At 43.5% G+C, this 24,705-nt stretch overlaps 1 protein-coding gene across 1 annotated transcript; it reads left to right on the top strand.

The window, feature by feature from the left end:
- The first annotated feature begins 64 nt into the window (after positions 1-64).
- On the top strand, positions 65-22,480 carry RFWD3 (ring finger and WD repeat domain 3). Its single transcript, XM_005152260.3, has 13 exons — positions 65-124; positions 1,991-2,339; positions 3,038-3,288; positions 5,104-5,201; positions 5,299-5,496; positions 7,975-8,066; positions 10,089-10,203; positions 14,250-14,478; positions 16,119-16,269; positions 18,669-18,845; positions 19,438-19,652; positions 20,201-20,418; positions 21,037-22,480. Exons 2-13 carry the CDS (start codon positions 1,993-1,995, stop codon positions 21,178-21,180), a joined length of 2,235 nt encoding a protein of 744 aa, XP_005152317.1. The 5' UTR covers positions 65-124; positions 1,991-1,992; the 3' UTR covers positions 21,181-22,480.
- Positions 22,481-24,705: the final 2,225 nt, after the last annotated feature.

Raw genomic sequence — 24,705 nt, 5'->3', positions numbered from 1 at the left:
ACTGACAGAGCTCCTGGCCAATGAGAACGCGGGCCTGGCCCCGGCCTGCCTTATAGAAGGGCGCGTAGAGCCCGTATTATCCAGGGGTGGTGGAGCTCGAGCGGGTTGGTGGGAGCAGCGGTTGGTGAGTGTCGGGCCCGTCTGGGCCTGCGGGGAGGGCCGCGGGAGTGTGGGGCCTGCTGCCGGTTGGTCTCGCCGGGGCAGGGCGGTGGGAGGCTTGTTTGAGCGGGCCCTGGCCTGAGGCCTGGGCTGGCGTCCCGAGCGCGGGGGTGCCCGCGGCTGCCGGAGGAGAGATTTCCCACATCCCGCGCCGGTCTTGTGTCTGGTTCTTGGTTAAAACAAGCGAGCCTTTTAAGAAGCCAGAAATAAAGCGGTGCTCGTAGACTGTGTGCTGAGTTTTGGGTCGTGTTTGGGTCCTTTTGGTTAACTTTATGTTAAAGCAGGCGAGGCGTTTTAACACCTGGAGATGTAGAGCACGGTTTGCCCCTCCGCCAGGGGAAGCTGGTGCTTAAGCGTTCGGCCGCCAAGTCAGTGCTGCAGAGGGTCTGTGGAGCCTCCTGGCTGTGTCTGCTGGAAGCGCTGGGGCGTTGCTCCTGTGGGCCAGAGTCTGTTGGTGGAGACCTTCCCGTCTGCGGCTCTCCCAGGAGCCGTCGGAAGCCTGGGTGGAGGAAGTTCTGGCTTCTGCTCCCTCAGGAAGACTCCAAGGTGTCACGTTGGAAATGATGTGTGTTTTCTAGTCTCATGGTTAATTTACAAAGAAGATAAGGAGTCTGTTGTGCTTATAGGTGATAGGTTTGACATAAACATGAGTGGAATGCTGGAGAAGCAGTACTTGAGCACTGAATGGACTGTACGACTGTTTTGCTGAGAGGTGGCATTTAACATCTGGATTTCGCCTAACTTATGCTGAATTTCTAATTAGGATAAGAAGTATAAAATTATTCTTAATTTAGGATTTCTTAACAGGTCTATAAAAATATTTGAGCATTGCTAGTGATACAAGTAAGTCTTTCCAGTAATTCTTTTATACATTTTCTGGATATTCTTTGTACTCAAAGCAGTTTGTTCTCTTTGCACAGTACCTAGCCTAATAAACCTTAGTGTGTGCTTTGAGCTGTAAGTGATGATAAAGGTCCTCAATTCCCAAGGCCTTTCAGGCTTATGATTGCCTAAGTATTTTTTTTTTGGAGAATGTGAAATGTTTTTCAGCTCTTTGTAAAATATAATCCATGTACCTCCTTCAGAAAAGGAGTATTTTATTCTTTTACACATTTATTTATCCAATTGATAAAATAATCTTGAACTTTAGTGTTGTGAGACTGCCTGTAGAACAGGGTGACTATAGTAGCTTGAGACTGAATCTGGACCCACAAACGCTGGTGCTGTAGGAGGCTTGCTGACTGTGACATCTTGGATGTGGGATCTGCTGTGATACCCTTTCTGAGTTTGTGTGGTGTTGGTGAATATAAAGTACCTGAAAGGCCTGTGAAGTAAGCTGTGGGTATGGATCACACTGCCTTGTTATACAGAATCTTATTCAGAGAAACTTGAAAATACAACCTGAGAGCTGTACAACAAAAGATTGCATTGTAGAGTTTGTTTCTGGCTGTCTTTGTGGGTGTTTGTGCAGTGTCTCTCACAATGGAGTTTCTCATTACTTCCAAATCCTGTTCTCTGTATGAATTTACTGGCAAATTATGCCAGCAAGAAATCATTAACTTTCCATATTCATTAAAAGGCTTACGTAAGTTGATTTCGTGATGTGCCTTTGTGCTAGCTGCTGTTAAGCCAAAGACTTCTGACTGCTATGCCCACTCACGTACATGTGTCAACTTGAGATGATTTAGCTCTAATGCAAACGGAGAAAGTCTTCTCTGGTGTCTGAGTTCTAAAGGCTTTGTAGTCACTCATTGCTGATTCTTGCTACTGTCAGGCTGGAAGCAGAGTGCACACTTGCAAATAAATACTGTTTTTCTTCAACTGTTTGCAGAAATGGCTCAAGAAGAGATGGAAGTTGATCTCCACGCAGAGGCTGCTTCCTCTGAAGAGAATCCCAACACACTTTCCACAGAGCCCTCTCGTCATGTTGTGCTGTCATCCCAGGCACCGATCCCCAGTGAAGGAGGAGATAGTGCTGCAGCTCTACCTGCTAATGACACTGTTGTCACACCAAATGCTGGTACAGAGGAAGCAGCTGCTGAACCTGACCTGCAGTTGCATCCTGTCATGGCTCCCAGTGTACTCCAAAGGCTGCAAGGGGCACCGGTCATGCATCTGTGGGTGAGGAGAGGTCGCAGCCACCAGCGAGTTGGTGATTCTCAGAGGACAATCTGTGCCAGGTAAAGCAGAGATGAAATTGGGTCTGAACACGCTGTTGTCAAGTCTGGCATCATTTAAAACTGCCTTGCTCCCTGCCTTATAAATAGCCCAGCTCAGTCCAGGTGTGTGGCTGTGGCCAGATTCTGGGCTCCTCGTGTACCTTTTAAGCTGAAGAATAGCACAGACTTTCTGACCTCTTCTGGAAGGATATTTTGCTTGTGTTAAGTAAATTTCCCCTTTTTCTTGTGTTGATTCCCGAACCCTTCTGCACCTTCTGTCTTGCTTGCAGGGCTGCTCTCACTGTTCCCTCTGCTCTGCCAGATTCCTGCTGGTGCTTTCTGCAGCAGTGCTGACTCTTGGCAGTTCCAGCCAGCTCAGAGGAGCTTATGCTCTGTTTTGCATTTCACCTTTGATGTGGGGACTGCCTGATTATATTTTCTGGTGACAGTTTTGGCAAAAAGCTTTCCCAAACATACACACTAATATTTTCCTGTAGGGGGTTGTTTTTTGTTACCTCCAGGCAAAGAAAAAAATACTGTGTTTAATACTGTCTGATGGGTATAAAGGTTGATGAGTGCAGATGCTCTGCAGCCAGTAAGAAACTCCTGTTTCTGGTTTATTTGGGTTTTGTCTCATCTTTGTAGCTTTTGTGAATGCCAAAGGGGTCTTTAGGTTCTCTGAAATAACTGGCTTTTGTTTCTTGCTTTTGTGCACTCAGGGCAGCATTGGACAGTTACTTTCGATTCAGCAGGACCCAGCAGCCAGCTGCAGGACAAGTTCCACATATGGAGCTCCTGCATACTGCAGGGGACAGCCAGGAACACAGCTCAGATGAAACAATAGATTTAAATGAGACTCAAAGCAGCAGTTCTACTGAAGAGGAGGAGGAGGAAGAAGTGTTGGGGGCTGCAGCACTGCCCAGTGCTATGGCATCAGCCCAGGAGACACCTCTGACAGCTAGCTTGGGAGGTTTGTGATATATTAGAGCTGTGTAGACACTTGATTTTTTAGAAGGTCATTTTGCCGTTTCAGAACTTGGTGGGGAAATCCTTTTGAGCTTCCCAACAGACGATGCTCAGAGATCATTATGCCCACAACGGATAGGAGCAGGTTGCTGCCACAAGCCTTTCTGCCAAGTGTTCCAAGAGCAGTAGCAGCAATGGGGATTGCTACTGTAATGTTAAATACACTCTTTTGCTGTTGGCAGTATGCTGCTTATAAGTAATCCTGGAAATGTTCAGAATGTTTAAGTTCAGTTACTTACTGTGCTTCTGCTATTTCATCTTATCAAGGAGTATTGTTGAAGACAGTAGGTTACACCTGGGAGATCAGCAGTGCTTTCAGAGAATGATCTGAGTATTTTTTAATTATTTGGGATTTTGGTCTGTTTCTTTTGTTCGTGTAACTTCTCATGACCCACAGCTGAGGAGATAGAGGTGCTTAGGGCAGTGGGCTTTTTTGTTTGTCTGTTTCCTTGGCTTTTTCAGGCTCACAGTCCTTTATCTAAATGCATGTTCACAGGGTGCTGTTCACTTCAATGACACTGTTTGTCAGGAGTATATATGGTTTTACATGAGTGACAAATAATTAACTTGCTAGTCAAGGATATTGATGCACAGAGAGAACAAGATTAGTGGGTTGTTTTATTTTGTGGTTTGGGGTTTTTTTTTTGTTGTTTGCTTATGGGTTGGGGTTTTTTTGTGGTTGTTGGGTTTTTTTTGTTTGTTGGTTTTTTTTTTTAATTCAGTCTCTAAGGAATGCTCTTATACCTCACTCTCTGCCCTTAGTTTTGGTTTTGCCTACCTTAACATGTATTTTTGAGGATGCATTTATGAGATGTCTTTTGAACAGACTCATTCTGCTTGCTCTGAGCTAGTCTTACATGTGACAGGAGCTCAAGCTGTTCAGTGCTGTCTAATGTTGTGTGACCATATGGTCTCTGTTGGGTTTTCTGGAATTCCATTGTCCTGTTTTCTGCTTATACAAGCCACTGGTTCCCCTCCAGCCCAGAACTGTGGAGGCTGAAATTTTTATTGACATTAGTGAGGGTTAGGTGGTATGTCTCCACTGGACTGAGAATATCTGTCTCGAATACTAAATGTGACTAATAACTTTATTGTTTTGTCAGGACATGGGAGGAGACTGTGATTTCTGTTTCTTTTTCAGTATACTTGTGGTGATAATCCAAACATAGTGTTTCTGCATGCCCATGCTTCAACAGAAGGGCTAACAGTGTCCTACCGCAAAAACATATGGCCCAGCAGAACTGATAGTTCAGACAACTGCCAGCTGGAAAAGTGCTTAAGTCAGGGTGAATGGACAGATAGCATATGGTAAATACCTTTGGCACATAAAATATGCCCACTTAGATCGCTTGGGAGAATAACTTCTGCATATTGGTGTCTGTTTCTGAGCGTAATGATGCAGGGGTGTAACCATACATCAGTCTAATTATAGACATGTATGCAGATAATGCTTCTTTCAAGCATATCAAAGTCGCGTTAACAGTTACTGTTTTCAAAAGGCCTCTCTTTTTTTTTTCACTGAAATTCTGCTATTTTTTATAAATGAAAACAAAATTCTTCGGCTCTGCTGTTGATAAGTGGAAGGGCTTACACGCAGGCTGCCTAACCTCCAGTATCCAGAACACTGATCTGAAGCTCTGTATGTAACATGTGCCATCACTGCGCTGCTTACTTTATGCCTTGATGATTTCAGATCAAGTCAGGGGGAACTTCTTTCTCCCCATTATGTACTGGTTCATTTAAGCAATGCTTTCTTTAGCTTCCAGTCAGACCCAAGTAGAGCCACCTCAAGCATTGTTGCAAGCTTCTGCAGTACACAGTCATGAAAGTGAAGAGGCTGAAGTTCAGGTAAAGCAGGTAAGATGACTTTAATGCGTTTGGAGCCAGATTAAATATGGTAAATTCTGCATTTGCGTAGAAGTTTTGTGTGTTTGTTTTTAATTTTTGATCCTAGAGAGCGCCACTAAAGGGGCTGGAGCCATCTGTTCCTGTTGCACCACTGGATGAGGAGGAAGGGGATACCTGTGCAATCTGTTTTGAACAGTGGACCAGCAGTGGGGACCACCGTCTCTCAGCACTGCGGTGTGGACACTTATTTGGTTACACATGCATCAAAAAGTGGCTCAGGGGACGGGAAGGGAAGTGCCCTCAGGTAAAACACACATTTATGAGTGCTGGGGAAGACTTGCTATTGGGTAACTGTTACTGCAGGATTAGTCACTGTAACTGTTACAGGTGCTTGCTGCATGAAGGATCCACCTTTGCCTACTGTCAGAAATAACAAAATTCAACATAATTTTGATCTAATTGTGCCAGGAACAACTAGTACTGCTTTAGAGGGATAATTCTGTTTTGGATTTTCTCACTAAAGTAGAGCATTTGTAAGCAGCAGACTTGCAAGTTTGAGAGTTCCAGTACTAATCCTGTAAATGTTTTCATGACACTGCACTGTTGTCTTGGCATGTGGGAATGGCACATTCCTAGAAAAGTGAACTGAGCATAAAGAACTATTGGACAAGAAAACTGTTTGAGAACTGTTTTCAGTTGGTTAATCCTCTGGTTTGAACTGCATCTGTTTTTGCAGCCTTTAAGCAGATCAGGTTGTTGAGGTAGCTTGCAGAGTATGAACTGAGAAACAAGTAATGTCCCTCTGCAAGGGGTAGATCTGCTTTTTTTTTTTTAAGGAGCTCTTTTCAGTTTTGTTTCTGTGGGTGATACTGATCTCTTTTGATTAGGTCTGTGCTTCTCTGTTCTGGGCTCCCATTCCTCATCCCTTCTCTCCAGAAAGGAAAATTGACAAAAATCAGGTCAATGGGTACCTTGGAAATAGGATTCAGTTCTGCTGCTGAGTTGGTGGCTGGAAACGCGGGATTTCTTTGGCTTTATTATTTTGGGAGCTTCCATAGCCCTGCTTGGCTTTGTGCAGGATTGCCTTCTCTTAGCAAGAAACCTCCTGTTGATGTGCGCTGTGAAGAAACCTGATGATTCACTCTTGCCATAGAAAAGGCCCAAACCTTTTTTTTTTTTCCCTCACACTTGTCAAATTTATGTAAGCTTTTCTTCACCCACTCCAGGCCCAGGCAGAATTCTCAGGCCTTCCTGGCATCTTTGCTCTTTGGAATTTTGTGCCTGCTTTCTTCTTGAACCCTACCAACTCCTATGGGGTGCCTGCTCCCTCTTTCTTCCAGTGATGCAAATACTGAAAAGTTCCTGGGAGAACTTTCACTGGGGAGAACCTTGCAGCTAAATCATCTTCCCTTCATTTTCAGTTGCCATCCTTTGCGACTGGTCATTCTCTGTTCAGTGGCACAGGGTTGCTGTGCGTGGTGCTCTGATTACCAAGTGGCTGGAGTATGAGTTACTGTGAAATTGCAGCATTCCTGATTCTGCTAATGATAGCTGCTAGCTGCCAGGAAAGCTGTCTTATCCACTTAGTGCTCTGCAGGGCAGTTCTTTCCTAAAGAAGGAGGGTTGTCTGATCTGAAACTCCTGCCCGTAATATCCTTGTGCAACCAAACAATAGAGAAGTCTGCATTTTAAGTGCACGTAGTAATTTAATGTTCAGCAGAGGTTACTTGATCTATTTCCTGCCTCTTTTCTGACCAATGAAGTATGTTTGCAAAACAATAAGCTTGCAGTTGTAATTTCTTCCAGGCCCCAGCTCATGGGGAGGTATTATCCCTTCTTAGATGACTAAGGTACTAAATGGTCACAGCTAGATGCACAAGATATTGGAATATCTGACTTGCTGTGCACCACTGAAGTCAGTGGGATGTCAGTATTTTGTACTGCTCTTACAGATTTTGGCCTATAGTATTTGATTAAAGGTATATAGTATGTAAATAACAGAGTTGGGAGTGTAATCAGGGGTTCCTAAATCATCATCTGTTGGCCAAGCAGCCAGTCTTAATGTTTCCAAAACAGAGGTTGGACTGGTGTTTTGATTTAAATCTTGCTTCCTCCACTTTGATCTTTTTTGTCCCTGTAACTCACTTGACTGTGCTGCTTTAGTAGAGTGAGTTTAGTGGGAAGCAAGGATATGCGTTACTGAAAGTGGAGTAGGGTACATGACCTAAACTTGTAGCTGTGATTAGAGCTCTGGTGTCATGAGGGAAAGAGCATGCTGTGTTAATGTCCGGTTTTATTGACTTCTTGTCAAGTAGACAATTCCTCCTTTCAAAGCTGGAAGGGTTTTCAAAATAATACCTCAAAACTTGTGGGGGCGTGTGGTTTGGATAGTGAAATTAGAATCCTAGAATGGTTTGGAGTGGAAGGAACCTTAAAGCTTATCAGTTCCAACTATCTGCCATGGGCAGGGACACCTTCCACTAGACTGGGGGGTCTCTAAGCCCCATCCATCCTGGCCTTGAACACTGCCAGGGATGGGGCAGTCACAGCTTCTCTGGGCAATCTGTGCAAGGGCCTCAGCACTCTCACAGTGGGTACACAAGAAAGAACTTCTTCCTAAGATCTCATCTCAATATCCTCCCTTGTCAATTTAAGGCATTCCTCCTTGTCCTGTCCCTACAGGCCTTTGTCAGAAGCCCCTCTCCAGGTTTCTTGTAGCCCTTTTAGGTATTGGAAAACTTGTAATTCTTGTGGATGACCTGAACTTGTCTTTTTGTTTCAGTGCAATAAGAAGGCAAAATCTTCTGACATTGTGATCCTTTATGCTCGCACTCTGAAAGCGCTGGATACCAATGAGCAAGAACAGATGAAAAGGTACACAGCCTCCACATAAAGATACATCCTTGCTGCCTATGTGCCACTGAAAGCTGCAGCCCAGCTTCTACTTCATGCTTTAATTTTCTATAGTGTCTAAAGCAATTTGTGCATTCCCTTTGGAATTACAATAAGCATGGCTGGATTCGCAATGTAAGGTCTTCCGGTGTTGCGTGTGTCTTGCCTGGAAGGAGAATTTTCTTTTGGAGTAGAGTGCTTGAGTTTGAGCTTTGCAGCAGTGAAATAGCAAAAGCTATCTGTATCCTGGAATGTCATAAGAGCAGAACATGCAGAGTTGTTGCCAAAAAGCCTTATATTGCTAATTCATCATTAGAGAAGTGAGGCATAGTTGGAAATGCAAGGAGGTTGAAGAGCTGACCTTTCTTACATGCATTAAACAGAGTAATCTCTCATATGAATCACTTTCTGTCTCACTTTGTCAGACTCTTCACGTAGCTTTATTTATGAAAGGTCAGCAAGCATTACTATGGCTGCCTACCTCTTCAACTGAAATGCAGGCTTTTTATTGAAAAAAGTGAAAAGCAGGTATGAAAATGGGACTGATTTCTTTTCAGTAAGATGCTGTCACAGATACTATTATGAGATTAGAAAGCTGTGAATATCAGTTCTCCTGAATCTTGGAGCGAATAAAATTTAATTGGGGTTGACTTCACTGCTGTTCTTTCAGTGCAGTCTTTCAGCAGAAACCTCACTATCCTGGTAATTATTGATTAGAAATGGTCAGAGAGTAACTGCCGCAATGGGAAAAATACCTCTTTTGTCCAGATTGCCACTGCCTGATGGTGTTTGAACTCTTTAAAAGGATTTCTTTTGCTGGACTGACAGTGCAAAACAAATGATAAATAAGTTTTGTGTGTTTTTTTTTTTCAAAAGCATTTGGGTGTTTAAATCTTGCCTCTTATGGATAAGCAGTTGTCTAACTGCTACTGTGTCTTGCATTTTAGTCTTGCTGTAGCCCTGTACCTCCTCTGCTTCCTGTTTTTGACTGCCTGCCAGTCCAGAGAAGCTGCTGGCAATGCCTGCTATGTGGCACACAGCCATGAGTGGAGGACAAATATGAACTCTACATGCATGCATCAATATTGTTTATTCAGATCTGAATTATGTACAGGATCATGCTTTTCCTTTTTTTTTTTTTATTTCCACATTCAAAAAAAGCCAGCCTTCAGGCTCTGGGTACTTGTGTAATGTGATGGTTAAATACAGCATCTTACCTATTTCTTCTGCAGCACAAGTAAAAATCATGTGAGACTACAGGGAAAAGACAGAATTTTCTGCCTGGTGAACGTGCAAGGCTAGGTCTGTATATTTAGAAGGCACTTAGGCAAGCTAGATCTCCCTGCACATGATCTGCTGAAACAAATGGAATATTCCAGCTTTTGAAGTGCAGAATGCAGTGGTCATTGCAGAGCTATTCTTTTGTACGTGAAACCTATATGAAAGATACTGAAGTATGTTATCAAAACTGCTACTGCTAAGTGGTGTGTATGCACTTCTAGGCTCAAGATGAGGTAGTAAATATGGCTTCTGTGTGGGCATTCACAGATAATTTGTCTGTTTAGTTCTGATACAGCTCTTTTCCTGAAACACAAAATTAGCTACTGTTAGTAGAAACAAGCTTGCAGATCTTGCTGTGTTATGACTTGCTTTATTACTTGCATGCTATATGTCATGGACACTGATAGTATAGAATTTGCTAAATTGTTTCTGTAGGGGAAAAAAAAACCCCACAATTTGTTTTCCTCTCTTATATTAAATTAGTGCATTTGGAGAGGATGAGAAGAAAGGCTATTGTTTCTATGGAACAATACTCGAGTGAGACATTTGGTACAATTGTGTAACAGAACACCTCAAGGTGAATGTACTGGATGAGTGTGGTCTCAGATATTATTTTACTTTTTAATTTACCTGAACATGACTTGTTCTAATCAGGTTGACAGCCAAGAGAAACATCCTAGGTAATACCTAGTCCTAAGGATTCCTTTTCTCTTGCTCCTGCAGCTCCCTAAGACAGGAGCAAATGTTGCGGAGACAGGCAGAGCTGGAATCTGCACAGAGCCGTCTCCAACTGCAGGTTTTGACAGACAAATGCAGCAAGCTCCACAAGCAAGTTCAGGTGAGTCTCATCCTACTAATGCACAGAGGATTCCCTTTCTCTTCTTCCCTTTGAGAGGCAAATACAGGCTTTCAGTTTTAGTAAGCACCAGGATTTAGTAAATTTAACTGGTGAAACATCAGGAGTATCCTAAACTCCCAGGTTGGCATATTCATGTGTGCTACAGAGCACTGACCTGCTTCCTTGTTCTTCTAAGACTTGATCAAAGTTGTAAGTACAGCTTAGCAGTGGAGTGTTGTAACTGCTGATGTTGTAGGTTCCTCCTTTAGTGCTGTCTGGCACCACAAAACCTAGCTCACTGTCTTACTCTTACCTGCATCAAAATAAGCTTTGAAAATCTCTACAGTACTATAAAACTAAATGGGACCCATTATCACTAGTTAATCAAGAGCCTTTGAGTACAGGTATGGTTATATGCAAATCCATAAGAAAAAAGCAACAACAAAAATAACTTTTCTTGTTTGCTTGTTTTTTTTTTTCTCTAGTGAAGGTCAATTAATGTTTTAAGCACCTTCTGGTGCCATGAAACCTGGCCTGTCAGCCGGACTGCCTGTGTGCATGCACTGAGCAGCTGTGAAGAGGCACCTCTGTTCCCTGATAATACAAATCACTGAAAATAAGTTACTGCTTCCTTTCTGGTTCTGTCAATACTGCGAGATTTTTGTAACCTGTCATGGCTGGTTTTGCATGATTCCTGGAAATTGTGGACTTGTGCTTCCAGCCATGAATTCTGGCATGTTCCACTAGTGCTAGATTTTGAGAGCCTTTTTTATTACAAATTTGTTACTTTTTTTTGTTGTGAGAAGTAGATGATTTTTAATCTCTCACTGTTTAGTAACTCAATTTCATGTTTTTCCCTACTTCTGGATTTTTTTATAGCCTTGGCTATTCATGTCTGCACAAAAAGCAACATTATCTGCTGAAGTCTTCCTATGTGATGTGAGACAAGGCTTTATAGTTTTCCTGAATTCCTGTGCAATGCATTATGCTCATCAGGGCTAATAAAAAAATTGGGCCATTTCAAATTTTGCCGTAAGGAAAAATGCAAATAAGATGAAACTACAGGTCCGTAATATCCTCCTGCAATTCTTTTGGTATTAAGTGATAGAGTATCCAGAGTAATAGAATTGAAGTTGCATGTTATAAAGATTAAGTACCCTGTGTTCTTCAAGCTGTGCTTCAGTATTTATACTGCATTCGTCACTGTCCTGTAGTGGTTAGTGGGAATGCTGGAAGCAATTTTAAGGTGCTTGTTCATACTATGAATAAACAATTTGCTGGGGAACAGAAAATCAGCAGGAAGTCTGGAATAAGTCTCCAAGTTCTTTGATTACAGTTTGAACACATGCCTAATGAGTTTCTTTCTGATTAGAGGTTATCTAGTAAAGCAGCTGCTTGCATGGAATGATTTAGGTTGGAACGGACCTCTGGAGGTTTCCAGCCTGACCCTAGGTGGGTAAATTCAATGGTGGGTTGGATTGCTCAGGGCACTGTCATATCAGTTGTTCTATGTATCAAGCAGATCACACATCCTTTCTGTATGTCTTGTTTGACCATCCTCACTGCAAGACTGTTTTTTTTCCTTACATAAATCTGAACTTGCCTTGTTACGTCTTGAGTATGTTGCCCTGCTTCTTCAGCAAGTGATGTTACTAATGGCACAAGAAAACATGTTTAACTGGCATGCAAAGCTGTAGGTCAGTAGAGAGAATAAAGTGCTGTGAACTGCAGAAGGAATGTGTGAAAATAAGAGGAATGCAAACCTACTTGAGCAGGGAGTTAGAACTGGATGAGCTTTAAACCCTTCCAACCCAAACCATTCTGATTCTGTGAAAAGCTACAATTTCATTTCACTGTTACTTACACTGAAGCTGATTTAAAATGCTCCCTTTCTCTTTGAGTGAACTTGAACCCAAACTGAAGGAAGCTAGAATGCCTGCAGCGCTGCACCTAAGCTTGAGGTCGTACAGCCATGTATTTAACTCCTAAATGCAAGGTTAGGGCTGTACAGTGCATGTGAGGTCAGTGGGAGCAGAACTAGAGAGCAACGGTGATCTGGTAACTGCCTTTGTCTTTAAGCTTTGTATCAGCTAGGAAATAACTAATACTCAAAGAAAACTATTCTGAATTTTTGTAGCTGTGCTCTCCTGCTTCTACTGTCCTTCATGCTTCTCAGACTTCTGCTCTCTTTTTTTCTGCAACTTTTTCTTTTCCATGTGATTGTGTTTGTTCATAACTACAAGTACAAGCTGACATTTGGAAGGCAGTTGTAGCATTTGCAGGTACAAGTGTGCCCTGAAGGCCCTTCATTAACAGCAGGCAGGCTCTGTAAAGTACCTCGAGGAGGATGTAGGTTTCTGTTACCAGAACAGCATTCTTCTGAGCACAATTAGTGGAATCTGTTCTTCAGTGCAGCATTTTTAATTGCCTTGGTAATGTGTCTCCAGCAAGGCTTCCTGATTCTGCTGGCTTCAACCATCATGTTAAAATGGAAACATGGTACTAATAGTCCTAGTGGTTTTAAAGATGCCTGGTTTCCTTGTTAATCACTTGTGTAAAGGTTGAATGTTGAGAGCAGGTGAAAAGGACAGTTTTAGAAAGTCCCCAGAGCAACAAATCATTTGAATATCTTCTGATCCTTGGTGATGGTGTCCTCCTGCTTTTTAGAAGAAAGTAACTTTTAATCAAAAATTTAATCAACTCATTATTTCTAAGTAACCTGTGTTTTCACAGACTACTTATGCTTTAGCATCCTGGCCACTCTTACACTTCCTTCCCCAGTTGCTTTGTCTTTGCTTGCTATAATGGGATCATCTTGACTCTTAAGCTTTAATTTTTTTTTCTAATTATTAAATTTTCATTCCCTTGTGGAATTTGCAAGCTCAATACAGAATAACTCAAACCTCTGTCAAATATTAGAGTTGCTCTCCTCTTGAGCTGTTTCCAGAAGTTACAGGTCTTGATGATAACAATTAATGTAGAGCTTGATCTTTGATCTTTCCTCTTTGAGAATGCCTTTGCATAGGTGTAAGTTAAATGGGAGTGGCTGGTTCAATATTGAAGCTAGCTTGCAATCTAATACATTCATAATATCGCTCTTGCAGCCCTTAATTGTTTAAAAATTACATAGTATTTGAAGCACAATCTATGCTGCTCAGACAACAGAAAGCAAACAGTGATTTTCTTAATGTATACACTCCTTCTAATATCCCTGGGCTTCTGTGCCCTCTGGTTTTGCCCTTGATTACAATCTGGTCGAAATGTTTTTTTTTGGGGGGGGGATTTTTAGTAAACTCACAATATGCCAGTGCCACTACTCGCATACCTACCCCCTGATGATCTCTGGAAGGATGAATTCTAAGAATTTCTTGTTGGTGATGGAAGGAGTCCTAGCTGTGTCTCTGCTGTGTATCCCTGAGCATTTATCAGTTGAGGTGGAATAAGGGGAAAGAGGTGGTGGCAGAAAACAGGGCTGGAGCTCTTGAGAATTGTGTTGTTCCTGGAATATGCTTCCCAGTGTTTACAAGAACAGGGTCATCTTCGTTAAAAAGACTAACTTGTTTCCTGCAATGTCCTTTATGTTGAAATTTGGGCTTTTGTTTGGGGTTTTTGTTGGTTTTTTTTTGTGTGTGTGTTTTTTTTTATGGGGTATTCTGGAAGTTCTAGAAAATGGTTTTAATTAACTTGTGTTTTAGCTGCATGTAATACTTGGCAGTGTGTTTACTTCTCAACAGCATTGATCTGGTAATAATTACTTCTGGGTTTCATGTGTTATCCAAGAGTCCTTTCTTTCACAGGGTCTAATACATACAGTAATGGACTTTAAACATGTTCTGCCAGAATTTGCATAGTGTTCAAATGTCTCTGTTTCTCACTGTCATAGTTGGTCTATTTGGGAATCCAGCATTTCAGGAACTGCATGGAAGTGGGGACCATATTCTTTGTCTTCATATGAGAACAAATAGTGTTGGAGCATGTGGACTAGGTAGCACAGACTGTTATATTGCCTGTGGCACATTAAAGTTATTGGGTGTTTTCCTTTGCAGGAACTGAAGGCTCTGATGGTCCAGCACAATGCAAAAGTTTCTGAACAGCCTGTCAGCTCCCGTATCTGCCTTCCAGGCAGCCTTCCCTCCAGCCAAAGCCAGTGCAAGTACAACCTGGAAAAGGCTTTCTTGGTGTCTCAGTCTGGGAAATGCAGAGTAATGGCATACTGTGACTCACTGAGCTGCCTTGTGGTATCACAGCCCTCTCCAGAGTCTACTTTAATTCCTGGTAATTAAGCAAGTTAAGACTTGGGGGTTTCTGAGTGAAAGTCAAATGTTTTCTACTTGCTCCCTGCTGCTCTGCTTCACCTTTGCATGTGCCTTGTCAACTGGGAATAGGATCACAGAACCCTAGAATGGTTTGGGGTGAAAGTGACTTTAAAGCTTACCAGTTCCAACCATCTGCTGTGGGCAGGGACACCTTCCACTAGACTTGGTGGCTTTAAGCCCCTGTCCAACTTGGCCTTAACGCTGCCAGGGGTGGGGCAGTCACAGCTTCTCTGGGCAACCTGTGCCAGTGCCTCAGCACCCTCACAGTAAAGAACTTGCCAAGATCTCATCTCTGTCTCCTGTCTGTCAGATTAAAGCCATTCCCCCTTGTCCTGCCCCTACAGGCCCTTGTCCAAAGGCCCTTTCAGGCTTCTTTTAGCCCTTTTAGGCACTGGAAATTGCTGTAAGGTCTCCATGGAGCCTTCTCCAGGCTGAACAAGCCCAGCTCTCTCAGCCTGTCCTCAATCAGAGGTACTCTGGACTTTCTACAACAGTTCTGTGTCCCTCTTGTGTTGTTGCACCAGAGCTGGATGTAGAACTGCAAGGGTTCCTTACAAGAGGGACAAGACTCCCTGTAGTTCATATGACTCCTGCACTGGCAGCTTCTGCCTACTGAGCTTGTGTCTGGTACTCCTTGCAAAGGTGGGCCTTCTAAAAGAACAAGGGGACTGCAGTGGAGGTTCCAGTGCTTGAGCAAAGAACGCTGATCTCCAAACTGTAGGTGGATTGATCCAAATACAGCTGAATTGTCAGCACTCAAAAAAAAAAAAAAAAACAAACCCCACAAAAACCCAAACCAACAAAAACAAAAAATACCAAAAAGTACCACCCCCACCTCACCCTTCCCCCAAAAAAAACACAAGCAAAACCAGAAAAATGACAGAAACACTGTTTGCCAGTGAGGAAATAGAAAGCCAAGAAGTTGTGGGCAGCCCTGGTTTTGTTGGTTTTGTCTTATTGTTACAGCCAGGGGCAAGAGGCTTGTCACCTGGAACAGCACCAATTTGTCCTTATAATTTTAGCCTTAGGAGTCTGGGAGAGTTTATTAGCAAAGTACTTCAATGTTTTCTGAATTATAAGACATCTTTATTGGGTTAATGGCTTGGAGATGAAATGCCTTATCTTGGCCTAACAAAACTGTCTTCTGCAGTCAACTGACCTTCTTTTTTTGGCTTTTGAAGCCAGGGAGTGAATCTCTGAATGGAGGCTTTATGGTGACTCTTGTAATACACAGGTTAAGTTTACCTGTAGCCATTCTTTGCAGTGATGTTTGTTCTCTTAAATAGCCATGTAATCCTGCTGTGTATGTTTTTATCTAGACAAGAATGTTTTTGCAGAAACTGGCTAAAGAGCAGCAGGCTTTTGTAACAAGAACTGTAAAACTGACATGGAATTTCTTCTTGCTGCCTGGGATCCTTAAGGATTTAGCCCTTTTGTCACTTGAACTAACAAAAGATTTGTGGTAGCTCTTGTCCAGAACAACAAGTAACTTCTATGTGTTTATCCTGCCATAGGCTTTGGTACAGACATCATAGTTCTGGCACAGAATTGCTAGTTCTCCTTCTGCAGTAACCTGCTTTACCCTTTTTCTCTTGACAGGTTGTGGTGTTAAGATGCTGAGCGTGGCCGATCTGAAGAGCAGTCAGTACATCGCCATCCACAGTAAACAGATTCGGGGCCTCGCTTTCGGTGGTCGAGCAGATGGCTTGCTGCTCTCTGCTTCTCTGGACAATGCTGTCAAGCTTACCAGGTGAGCCCTGCCACAGAGAGCAGTCTGTCCCAGTGGAGCTCTGCTCTGTGCAAGAGGCTTCACTGGATTTTGTTTTGTCTTCCTGAAAATGCCTAGCAGCACGTGACATTCTTTCCAAAAGATGCTGCTGAAATGAGATCAGGTCATGTATTCTTCCTGCATGCAGGAACTAACAGGGGGAAAGACTTATTCACACTTTCAGACCTTTCAGATGGAGGTGCTATGGAGCTACCAGTCTGTACTACTTTCCCATGGAGAACTTGGTGGGGGGAAAAAAAGTAGTTCAGCATGGATTGGCCAAGTTGTGTTGAGAATTAATATAGCTTAATATATAGATGTGAAATTTACTTTCCACTTTGTTATCTGTTATTGCAGGGAAATGTGAAGCATGGGAAATTGTATGGCATAAAACAGGAACAAGGGATGTCTAGATTAGGTACTTTCTTCCCTGTGCTGCTGATGGCTTCTCTGATTTTAAGCTTCTTGCAGAGCATGGGATTCATCTGGGATATGAAATATGTTGATAGTGTTGTTTTGCAGGTTCTTCACAGCTAGCAGAGATTTAAAGCAGCAGTAATTTTGCAGGGGTTAAGAGGCAAATATGTCCTGTCCTGTCAGAATTTACAGCCTATGAGTGTTTTCTTACTACTCTGCTGGTCTTCAGTCTTGAGCTTTAGCTGCTTCAAAACTTTGTTGGCTGGTTGATTCTTATTGAGTAATAACATCCTTATGCACATCTGTCTGTCAGTTAGTATAGGGTTAGGATGTGTGATGGTTGTATAATTGATTAATCCCAATCCCAATATAACTGATTAATCCCAAGTGAAGCAATGAAGAGAACTTAATCCTGCAACAGAAATGTGAAGAATATTGCTTTCCTGTTACTGTGCTGAAATGTTTGCTTTATTAGTTACAAGTAAACTGTGTCTGATGCTAGAGTCAGCATGTCAGTTTGCTAACGAGTGGGGTTGATACTCTTTTCATGGTTTAATCTGGAGAGTGGCTTCTCATCACAGTATCTGCTCAGACACTTGACTCCCATATCTGTCTCCTGCTGCCTGGTTGGTTGCATCAGAGCTTGTTACCCTTTTGCTTTTGTGCTTGATCTCACTATGTCCTTTAGTTAAGTGCTTGCTTCAGCAGTATCTTCATACTTCTCCCTCTGAAAAAAAAAAAAAGTCCCTTTTGGTTATCTTTCATAGAAAACCAAAGACTGGTTTGGGTTGCAAGGGATCTTAAATCTCACTCAGTTCCAACCCCTGCCATGGGCAGGGACACCTTCCACTAGACCAGATTGCTCAAAGCCCCATCCAGCCTGGCCTTGAACACTGCCAGGGATGAAGCAGCCACAGCTTCTCTGGGCAACCTGTGCCAGGGCCTCACTGCCCAGGAGGAATTATCTAAGATGTCCTTAAGTGTCCTATTCTGGCTTATGAGTATTTAGAATAGAACCATGACTTTGCATTTGGTTATTTTGGGATGTTTTGTTGTTTGTGGTGGTTGTTTTCTACCTCCAACTCCCCACTTCTTCCCCCTACCCCATTGCTTTGAATAAGTCACTGTCTTGATACCAAGCTCTCCATTTCCCAGCCAGGTTTGTCTCTGTACTTGTTCCCTCTATACTTATGTGGGACCAATTTCTGTCTTCTCTGGAGCCCTGAGCATAATCACACTCCCCAGGGAGAAACCACATGTTGTAAAGGATATCCAGAGTTCCTTTGATATGTGGCTTTGATATCTGGCTTCTGTGTCTTGCTCTTCTCAGCAAGCTAAGCCTATGCTGACAACGCTGTCCTTTGCAAATGCATTCTAATCTGATACCATATTCAAGATGCTATTCTGTGTTGCATTGCTCTATTCTCCTTCCTTTCACAAATTTATAGTTAATGCTATAAGTGTGCTTTTAACTGTGTTTACTCTACTTGCTGTCTTATTCTTGCCTAAATTGGGTTCTTTTGAGGCATACTTTTTTTCTTCTTAAAAAAAAAAAGAAATGTAATCTGAAGGAATAAGCCCTTTGATCTCAGGAATATGCGGATATTATGGGATTACACTAGAGTCAATTCTATTTTTTTTCCAGAAAAGTAACTTTGCTTTCTCTTGCCAGCAAAGCGGCTGAGACCCTGCTCTGAGATTTCCTTTCCCAGTCTCCAGAGTTCAGTCTGGAAAAGAAGCATTGGTGTGGAAGAACTATAAATCACTTGGATATTGTAAAGTGATTTTTCTGTCTGGATTAGCCAGATTCATGTCTGGAGTAAAGGAGGAGTTAATTTAGAATTCAGTCTGCAGAGAGATGCTTCTGTCTAAAGACTTCCAAAAGCTATATTTACTTACCTTATGTTGTTTTATCATCAGTAGATGCTTGTGCAAAGGGCCTACACTTTGCTTCTCTTCTGCAGCTTGGCAACAAATACTGTGGTACAGACATACAACACTGGCCGCCCTGTCTGGAGCTGCTGCTGGTGTCTTGACGACACAAACTACATCTACGCTGGGTTGGTCAATGGCTCTATCATGATATATGATTTGAGATACACAAACTCTCATGTCCAGGAACTAGTCCCCCGGAAGTCTAGGTATGGTGTAAGGATTTTTTCATTCCTCTCAACTTTGCTAATATACATAGCTTCTTCTATAAATCACCCAGCAATAGTTTAAATAGTTACATGTGAATGTTTTGACTGAAAATACAAATCTGGCACAGATGTGAGAAGTCTCTCATAAGGTTGGACAGTGTATGTATAATTCAGCATGAGTGCTTGGCACCTGTCTGAGGCATGCAGGGGTCAGAAATGGACCCATTGGTGCAGCCTAAGAACTGAATTTGTTCTGGAGATGGGTTTAATGTCTAACTTGTAAAGGACAAATTACAAAGGAGTGTGAGATGCTGGTACTTCCATCTCTTCTGCTTAGAGAATCAAATGCCGATTTACCCGATAAGTTTGATATGTACTCTGATGCTTCCTTAAATATGTCTCAGTAGTTAAGTTAAATTTCATTTATTCTTGACAAAGCCATTGGGGTTCCTTGTTCGAAAGACCATCTTGTAGCCTGCTGAGGCCCATTGTTTGGAGTGCAAGTGGAGAGGCTGGAACTCTGAAGCAGTGAGGCAGGAAGCCAGCAGGGCTGCAGCTGCCAGCACTGATCCTTGCCAACCCTCCCTCTCAGGTGCCCCATGGTGTCACTGTCCTATCTGCCCCGGATGGCCTCAGCTTCACTGCCCTACGGTGGAATTTTAGCTGGGACCTTGGAAGGAGCCTGCTTTTGGGAACAGAAAGCTGGCAACTCTTACCAGCCTCATCACCTGCCACTGGAGTCTGGAGGATGCATTGATCTTCAGGCAGAAATCAGCACACGGCACTGCCTCGCAACATATAGGCCCAGTATGTAATGCCATGTCTGCAGCTTGCTTTTCACTTCCTGCTGCTGGTGGAGCTCAACAGCAGCTTCTTGCCTAGGGCACAGCACAAATATAGCTCTTGTCCCAGTCAGAGCACTGAGAATCATAGAACCATATAATGGTTTGGTTTGGAAAGGACCTTACAGCTCATCCAGTTCCAACCCCCTGCCATGGGGGCTTCCACTAGACCAGGTTGCTCCAAGCCCTGTCCAACCTGGCCTTGAACACTGCCAGGGATGGGGCAGCCACAGCTCCTCTAGGCAACCTGTGCCATGGCCTCAGCACCCTCACAGGTTTAACCTGGATTTCCCCTGTTTAAACCCATCACCCCTTGTCCTAATCACTACAGTCCCTGACAAAGAGTCTCTCTGGCATCCTTGTAGGCACTTTCAGATATTGAAGGCTGCTAGACTCTGCATGGAAATAAGAATTGGGTGAGGACAGAAGGAGGCAGCTGCAGGGTGGTGCTGCTTATGTTCTTACAGTTAAAACTTGTCTGCAATTAAATTACCTCTTATTTCTGCCTTACAGGCAAAAATAATCCATGTGTGCGTTGTGTGATGATGGAGCTGACTTGCAGCCCACTGGCAGAGGACTCTAAAGACCTTGTGTGTTCTTCTAACCTGGTTCAGACTTTCAGTGCTGGGCCCATCTGCAAGCTGTTGACCAAGAATGCCATTTTCCAGAGCCCGGAGGAGGATGGCAGCATCTTTGTGTGTGCTGGTGATGAGGCATCCACTTCTGCCCTGGTATCTCTTGTTCCTTTCAGTGTGGTGGTGGGTTTTACTGGGGTTCTTAGGACAGAAATCTTATCAGTCAGTGGTTTTAGGTGGGAATGGCCTTGTCAAGCACATCACCCTGTGCAGGTTGGGCTGTTGTACTTGCTGTAGCAGGTGTAATTTTCTCATTGTGTGAGACTGTATTAGCTATGGCCTGTAGTCCACACCCATTGAAAGGAATGTAGGCAGTGTCCACCAGAGGATTGCGGGTGGACATGCTGGCACAACTGGGTACTGTAAATGGCATAATGCTCAGTAGGACAGCTCACATGGTAAGTGCTGTGAGGGACAGACTAATTCTTCTTGGGAATGACTGAAAAGGTGAGGAAAAAGGTTGCACTTTGTAAAAAGGCAGCTCAGAAACAAAAGATGGACAACAGCCTGTATGAGAGCTCATGGGTCAGAGTGAGAGGAGAGGGCACTGAGGGTGGCATTGTGCTGCAAGTCTGTGAAAGAGCATCCAAGCCGGGTGTGAAGGTAGAGAAAGGGTCCTGTAAGTCACTTGAGGAAAGTCTCTCCAGAGAGAGGAAGCTCTGTTTTGGATGGGAGGGGAGAATCCTGCAGTCTTTGACCTTGTCTGTCCCACAGCTATGGGATGCTGGAAGTGGGTCCTTGCTGCAGAAGCTGCAGGCTGACATGCCCGTGCTGGACATCTGCACCATGGAAGTGAACCAAGCCCACCTCCTGGCTGCTCTGACAGAGAAGCTGGTGAAGATCTACAAGTGGCAGTGAGAGTGGTCCCTACGACTGCCAGAGAGGCTTTCCTGATGTGCTGCTGATTAACCCTACACAATACTCCATCCTGGACTGCTGTCTTACAAGTGCTGCTTACAGGACACAGGAACTGCCATGGCCCTTTTTTGACAGCAGGTGGGAACAGGCATGTCCTGGTGACAGGAGCAGTTCCCTGTTTTCCCCGTCTTCTTTCTAGGCTTGCCTGTATTTCAACTCTATGACTCTGTTATTTGGTCAGTTTTGGTCAGTTTTCTTCAGCCAAACTCTTCAAGGTGCCTCAGCACAGCAATAATTCTTGGCCTTTCTCTAGTGTGTGTTGCTGGTTTTGTTTTTAACCAGTGTGAATAGAATGCAGGGACTTGCAAATCTCTTCTATGAATCAACAAAATAAGAGGGCACTTGAAGACCTGAGACTCCCACTGCACTTTCCTGTGGAGTCCTGCTGTGATTACTGGTAGTGAAGAGGTGGCAAAATTGGCATCTCACATTGTTGACACCCAGTGTTAAAAGCAAGTCTGCTGCTTTAGGGAACATACTCTTGTGTTCTTTTGAATATCTAGGGTCAGTTGGCAGTTATTCCTCAACAGGGATAGACCCTGTTTTGTGACTATGGAGAGAACAGGCTTGGAAGATATACACAGAACCTTTTTCTGTGGGTTTTACTTTTCCTTGAGCATATAATTTGCACAGAGATTCCTTAATTTGCTACCTTCATTTCCTTCCCCTTCTCTTCCTGCTTCACCCACAAGCAAACTTGGAACAGTGTGACTGTGGAAAAAGAAGCTGTAGTACTGAAAAAGGACAGGTAAGGAAGAGAAAGATGATTCTTGTACTGTTGGCTGCAGCATCTCGTGGTGTCCTTCCTTAAAGACAGTGATGTAAAAAAACAGCCAGTACCTTTGAAAAGAGTGCTGGTTGCTTTCTAGGGTTTTGGGGATTTTTTTTTTTTTCCCATTTTGAGGAACTGGTGGGAACTTGGGGATGTCATCAGCTTGCTTTTTCTGACCTTTTACCTGCCTTAAATCCTAGCTGCCAGCTTACCAGCTGGTCACAGACAGTTTCCAGTTGTACTTGTGTGCAAGTGTGCTCCAGACTAATGGATGATGTAGATCTGTGCCCATCAGGTGGGATCACAGGCTGGATGTGTGGGCTCTTATACACCCTTATCTAAGGATATGATGAGGGGTGTAAAAAGATCTCTGCTTCACTTTCTGTATTTTATGTATAGCATTTTGATCCTCTATTTTCATATGCTGCAATGTATTACAGAAATAAAGTTGGTAATTTTCAAATACAACTGATGCTGCTGTACCTAATGTTTTGGTGATGCACACGGTGCATCTTGTAAACATAAGCCTGCATGTAGGTGAGGTTACTCGGCCTCAGATTGAAATAAGGAAGGCATTTAGTGAGACAGGAGCCCTCACTGAACCACTCTGCCCTGACCAGATGTGGGGAGAGGGAAGGGCTGAGCAGAGTCAGCCTTTTAACCAGAAATAAACTTGCTGATGTTTGACTTTTTGACAATTTAACAATGATCAGGAACAAAAGGTTAGAATAAAGAATAGCATGAGAAGTTCTCCAGCTAAAACCAGGTGAAGTGGGTCAACAGTACAATGAGATGAGCTGCTCGTTCTCAGCCATTTTTCAGGCATCATCAATGTTCCATCTTAACCCTCAGCCCATTCTTCACACAAGAAATTTGGAAAATTTTAACCATACATAGGGGAAGGAATTAAAAGACCTCTTAGCTTTGAATTTTTCAGGTAGCACTTGCTGTGTGCAGAAAGCCGTCTGCACTGAGGGCAGCTAAGAGGTCAAATGTGTTAAGTATTTGCTGATTTCTGCTGGGAGTCAAAGGGGCAGATTGTGGAACTGAAGAAAGAAAAGCATCAGTGTCCGCACAATCCATGGCAGAGCTGCTTCACTGGTGTTTTAGGCACTAAGTCACTGTGTGGATATTTCTGCCTCGGGGAGGATTTTGTTACTGAGGAGCATAGTGGCCTCTTGGCAACTCCTGTAGTAAATCTGGTGTGAGGCAGTGAGTAAAGCTGGGCAGCATGGCAGCTCCTGCTCTTACCTGTGCACAGCCATGCTTTAATATTTGTCTCCACGATGTTGTTTCTGTTTCACCTTTCTTTCCTAATTTGAATTCTTGTGACACCAGATCCAAGGCACAGCACAGCACTGGCCAGAGCAGGCTGTAGTGGCAACCTGGCAGGAAACCCAAGGATGATACTGGTTGCCACACCTCCCTGTGGAGGAGAGTTGTCAAGGAAGGGGAAGATGGAGTTGGAGTGAGCCAAGTTCTCTAGAGAAGGTCTGCCCTCTGCATGTGTCTTTAACAGGTATGATCCTGCATTAGGCTGCAGTGAGAAAAAGCCTAGGCTGGGAAAGGTGAGGAGGCAGCCAGCTCGTGCCTGGCCTCATGCCATCGGGACTTTGCATCTGCCTCTGTGATTTAGCCCTCAGTTTGGAGTGGCTCAGGCATGAATTTCGACGAACATAATCCAAAGTGTTGCAAACGACAAAAGGTAGTGCTAAAAAAGTGTGAGGGAAGACGTGCCCCTGCGTGATTATGTGTGCATGTGAGGCAGGACCTGCTAGCACTTCTCTTGGCTCCGGCAGTGCCTGCTGCTTCCTGGAGGGCAGAAAAGCAGCCATTTTATGTGTCCTGAACCAAACTGGATTAAAGTTAAGCAATGCAGCAAGTGAAACAAACAGCTTAATCTACACTGAGGTAGCCAGAGCATCCTGGTGGGATTTCATTTAGTTCTCCTTTTTGGTTTGCAAGGAGACTAGGTAAGATTTCTGCTAATGTAGATAAGCAGATTTTTTACCAAGGTAGTAAATTCCTTAAAAGACTGGCTTACAAAAGAGAGAGAATAGGAGGAAAAGGAATTCATGGAGAAGGGAAACAAAGGAATGAGGAAGCAAAACCTTAGTTTTCAGTTTGATTTGCATCAAATGCCAGAATGAGTAAATGTGAAAGAAGAGATTTCGCTGCTGGGAGAGGGGAGCATGGTCTCCCCACCAGGATGGCACTTTTGCCTTTTTGGTAACGAATCTTTAATAAAGTTTTTTCCCATTTGCGCTGTGAGTTGGCTGATTGCCTAAACACTGTTCAAGTCTAGCTCCACCCCTAATCCCTGCAGAGATGCCTGCAAAATCAAGCAGAAGGGCTTGTGGCACTAGCAGTGGGACTGCTGCTGTCCCATGTGAGCACTCAGTCTGCAAAGTCAAGCACATTGGTGTTAACAGCCTCCCTGACTTAAGAGAACAATAATTATCATTATTTGCTTTTAAGAGAAAGATATTTAAAGATGGTGCTGAGAAAGGCAGAAATGTTTCTCTTTGCTCAAAGAGATGGGCTTGCTCAGGCAGCTTCATAGCTGCAGGTGCCCTGGCATCACAGAGCACTGGGTGTTGCGGGGTGCATGTCAGTAAGAAACTGATGCCCTGGTGCAGTGGAGTTCATGGGTAGCACCAAGCGGATGCGGGACATTGTTCTTACCCTTTTTC

This window comes from Melopsittacus undulatus, chromosome Z (genome assembly GCF_012275295.1).
Source record: "Melopsittacus undulatus isolate bMelUnd1 chromosome Z, bMelUnd1.mat.Z, whole genome shotgun sequence".
Classification (NCBI taxonomy): domain Eukaryota; kingdom Metazoa; phylum Chordata; class Aves; order Psittaciformes; family Psittaculidae; genus Melopsittacus; species Melopsittacus undulatus.
Note: the sequence above shows the minus strand (reverse complement) of the source record. Positions and strands in the feature narration are given on the sequence as shown.

Coding starts and splice junctions, on each gene's coding strand:
- RFWD3 (XM_005152260.3), top strand. CDS start 1,993: ATGGCTCAAGAAGAGATGGAAGTTGATCTCCACGCAGAGGCTGCTTCC. Junction 8,067..10,088: donor GAGCAAGAACAGATGAAAAG/GTACACAGCCTC, acceptor TTGCTCCTGCAG/CTCCCTAAGACAGGAGCAAA. Junction 19,653..20,200: donor CCTCGCAACATATAGGCCCA/GTATGTAATGCC, acceptor TCTGCCTTACAG/GCAAAAATAATCCATGTGTG.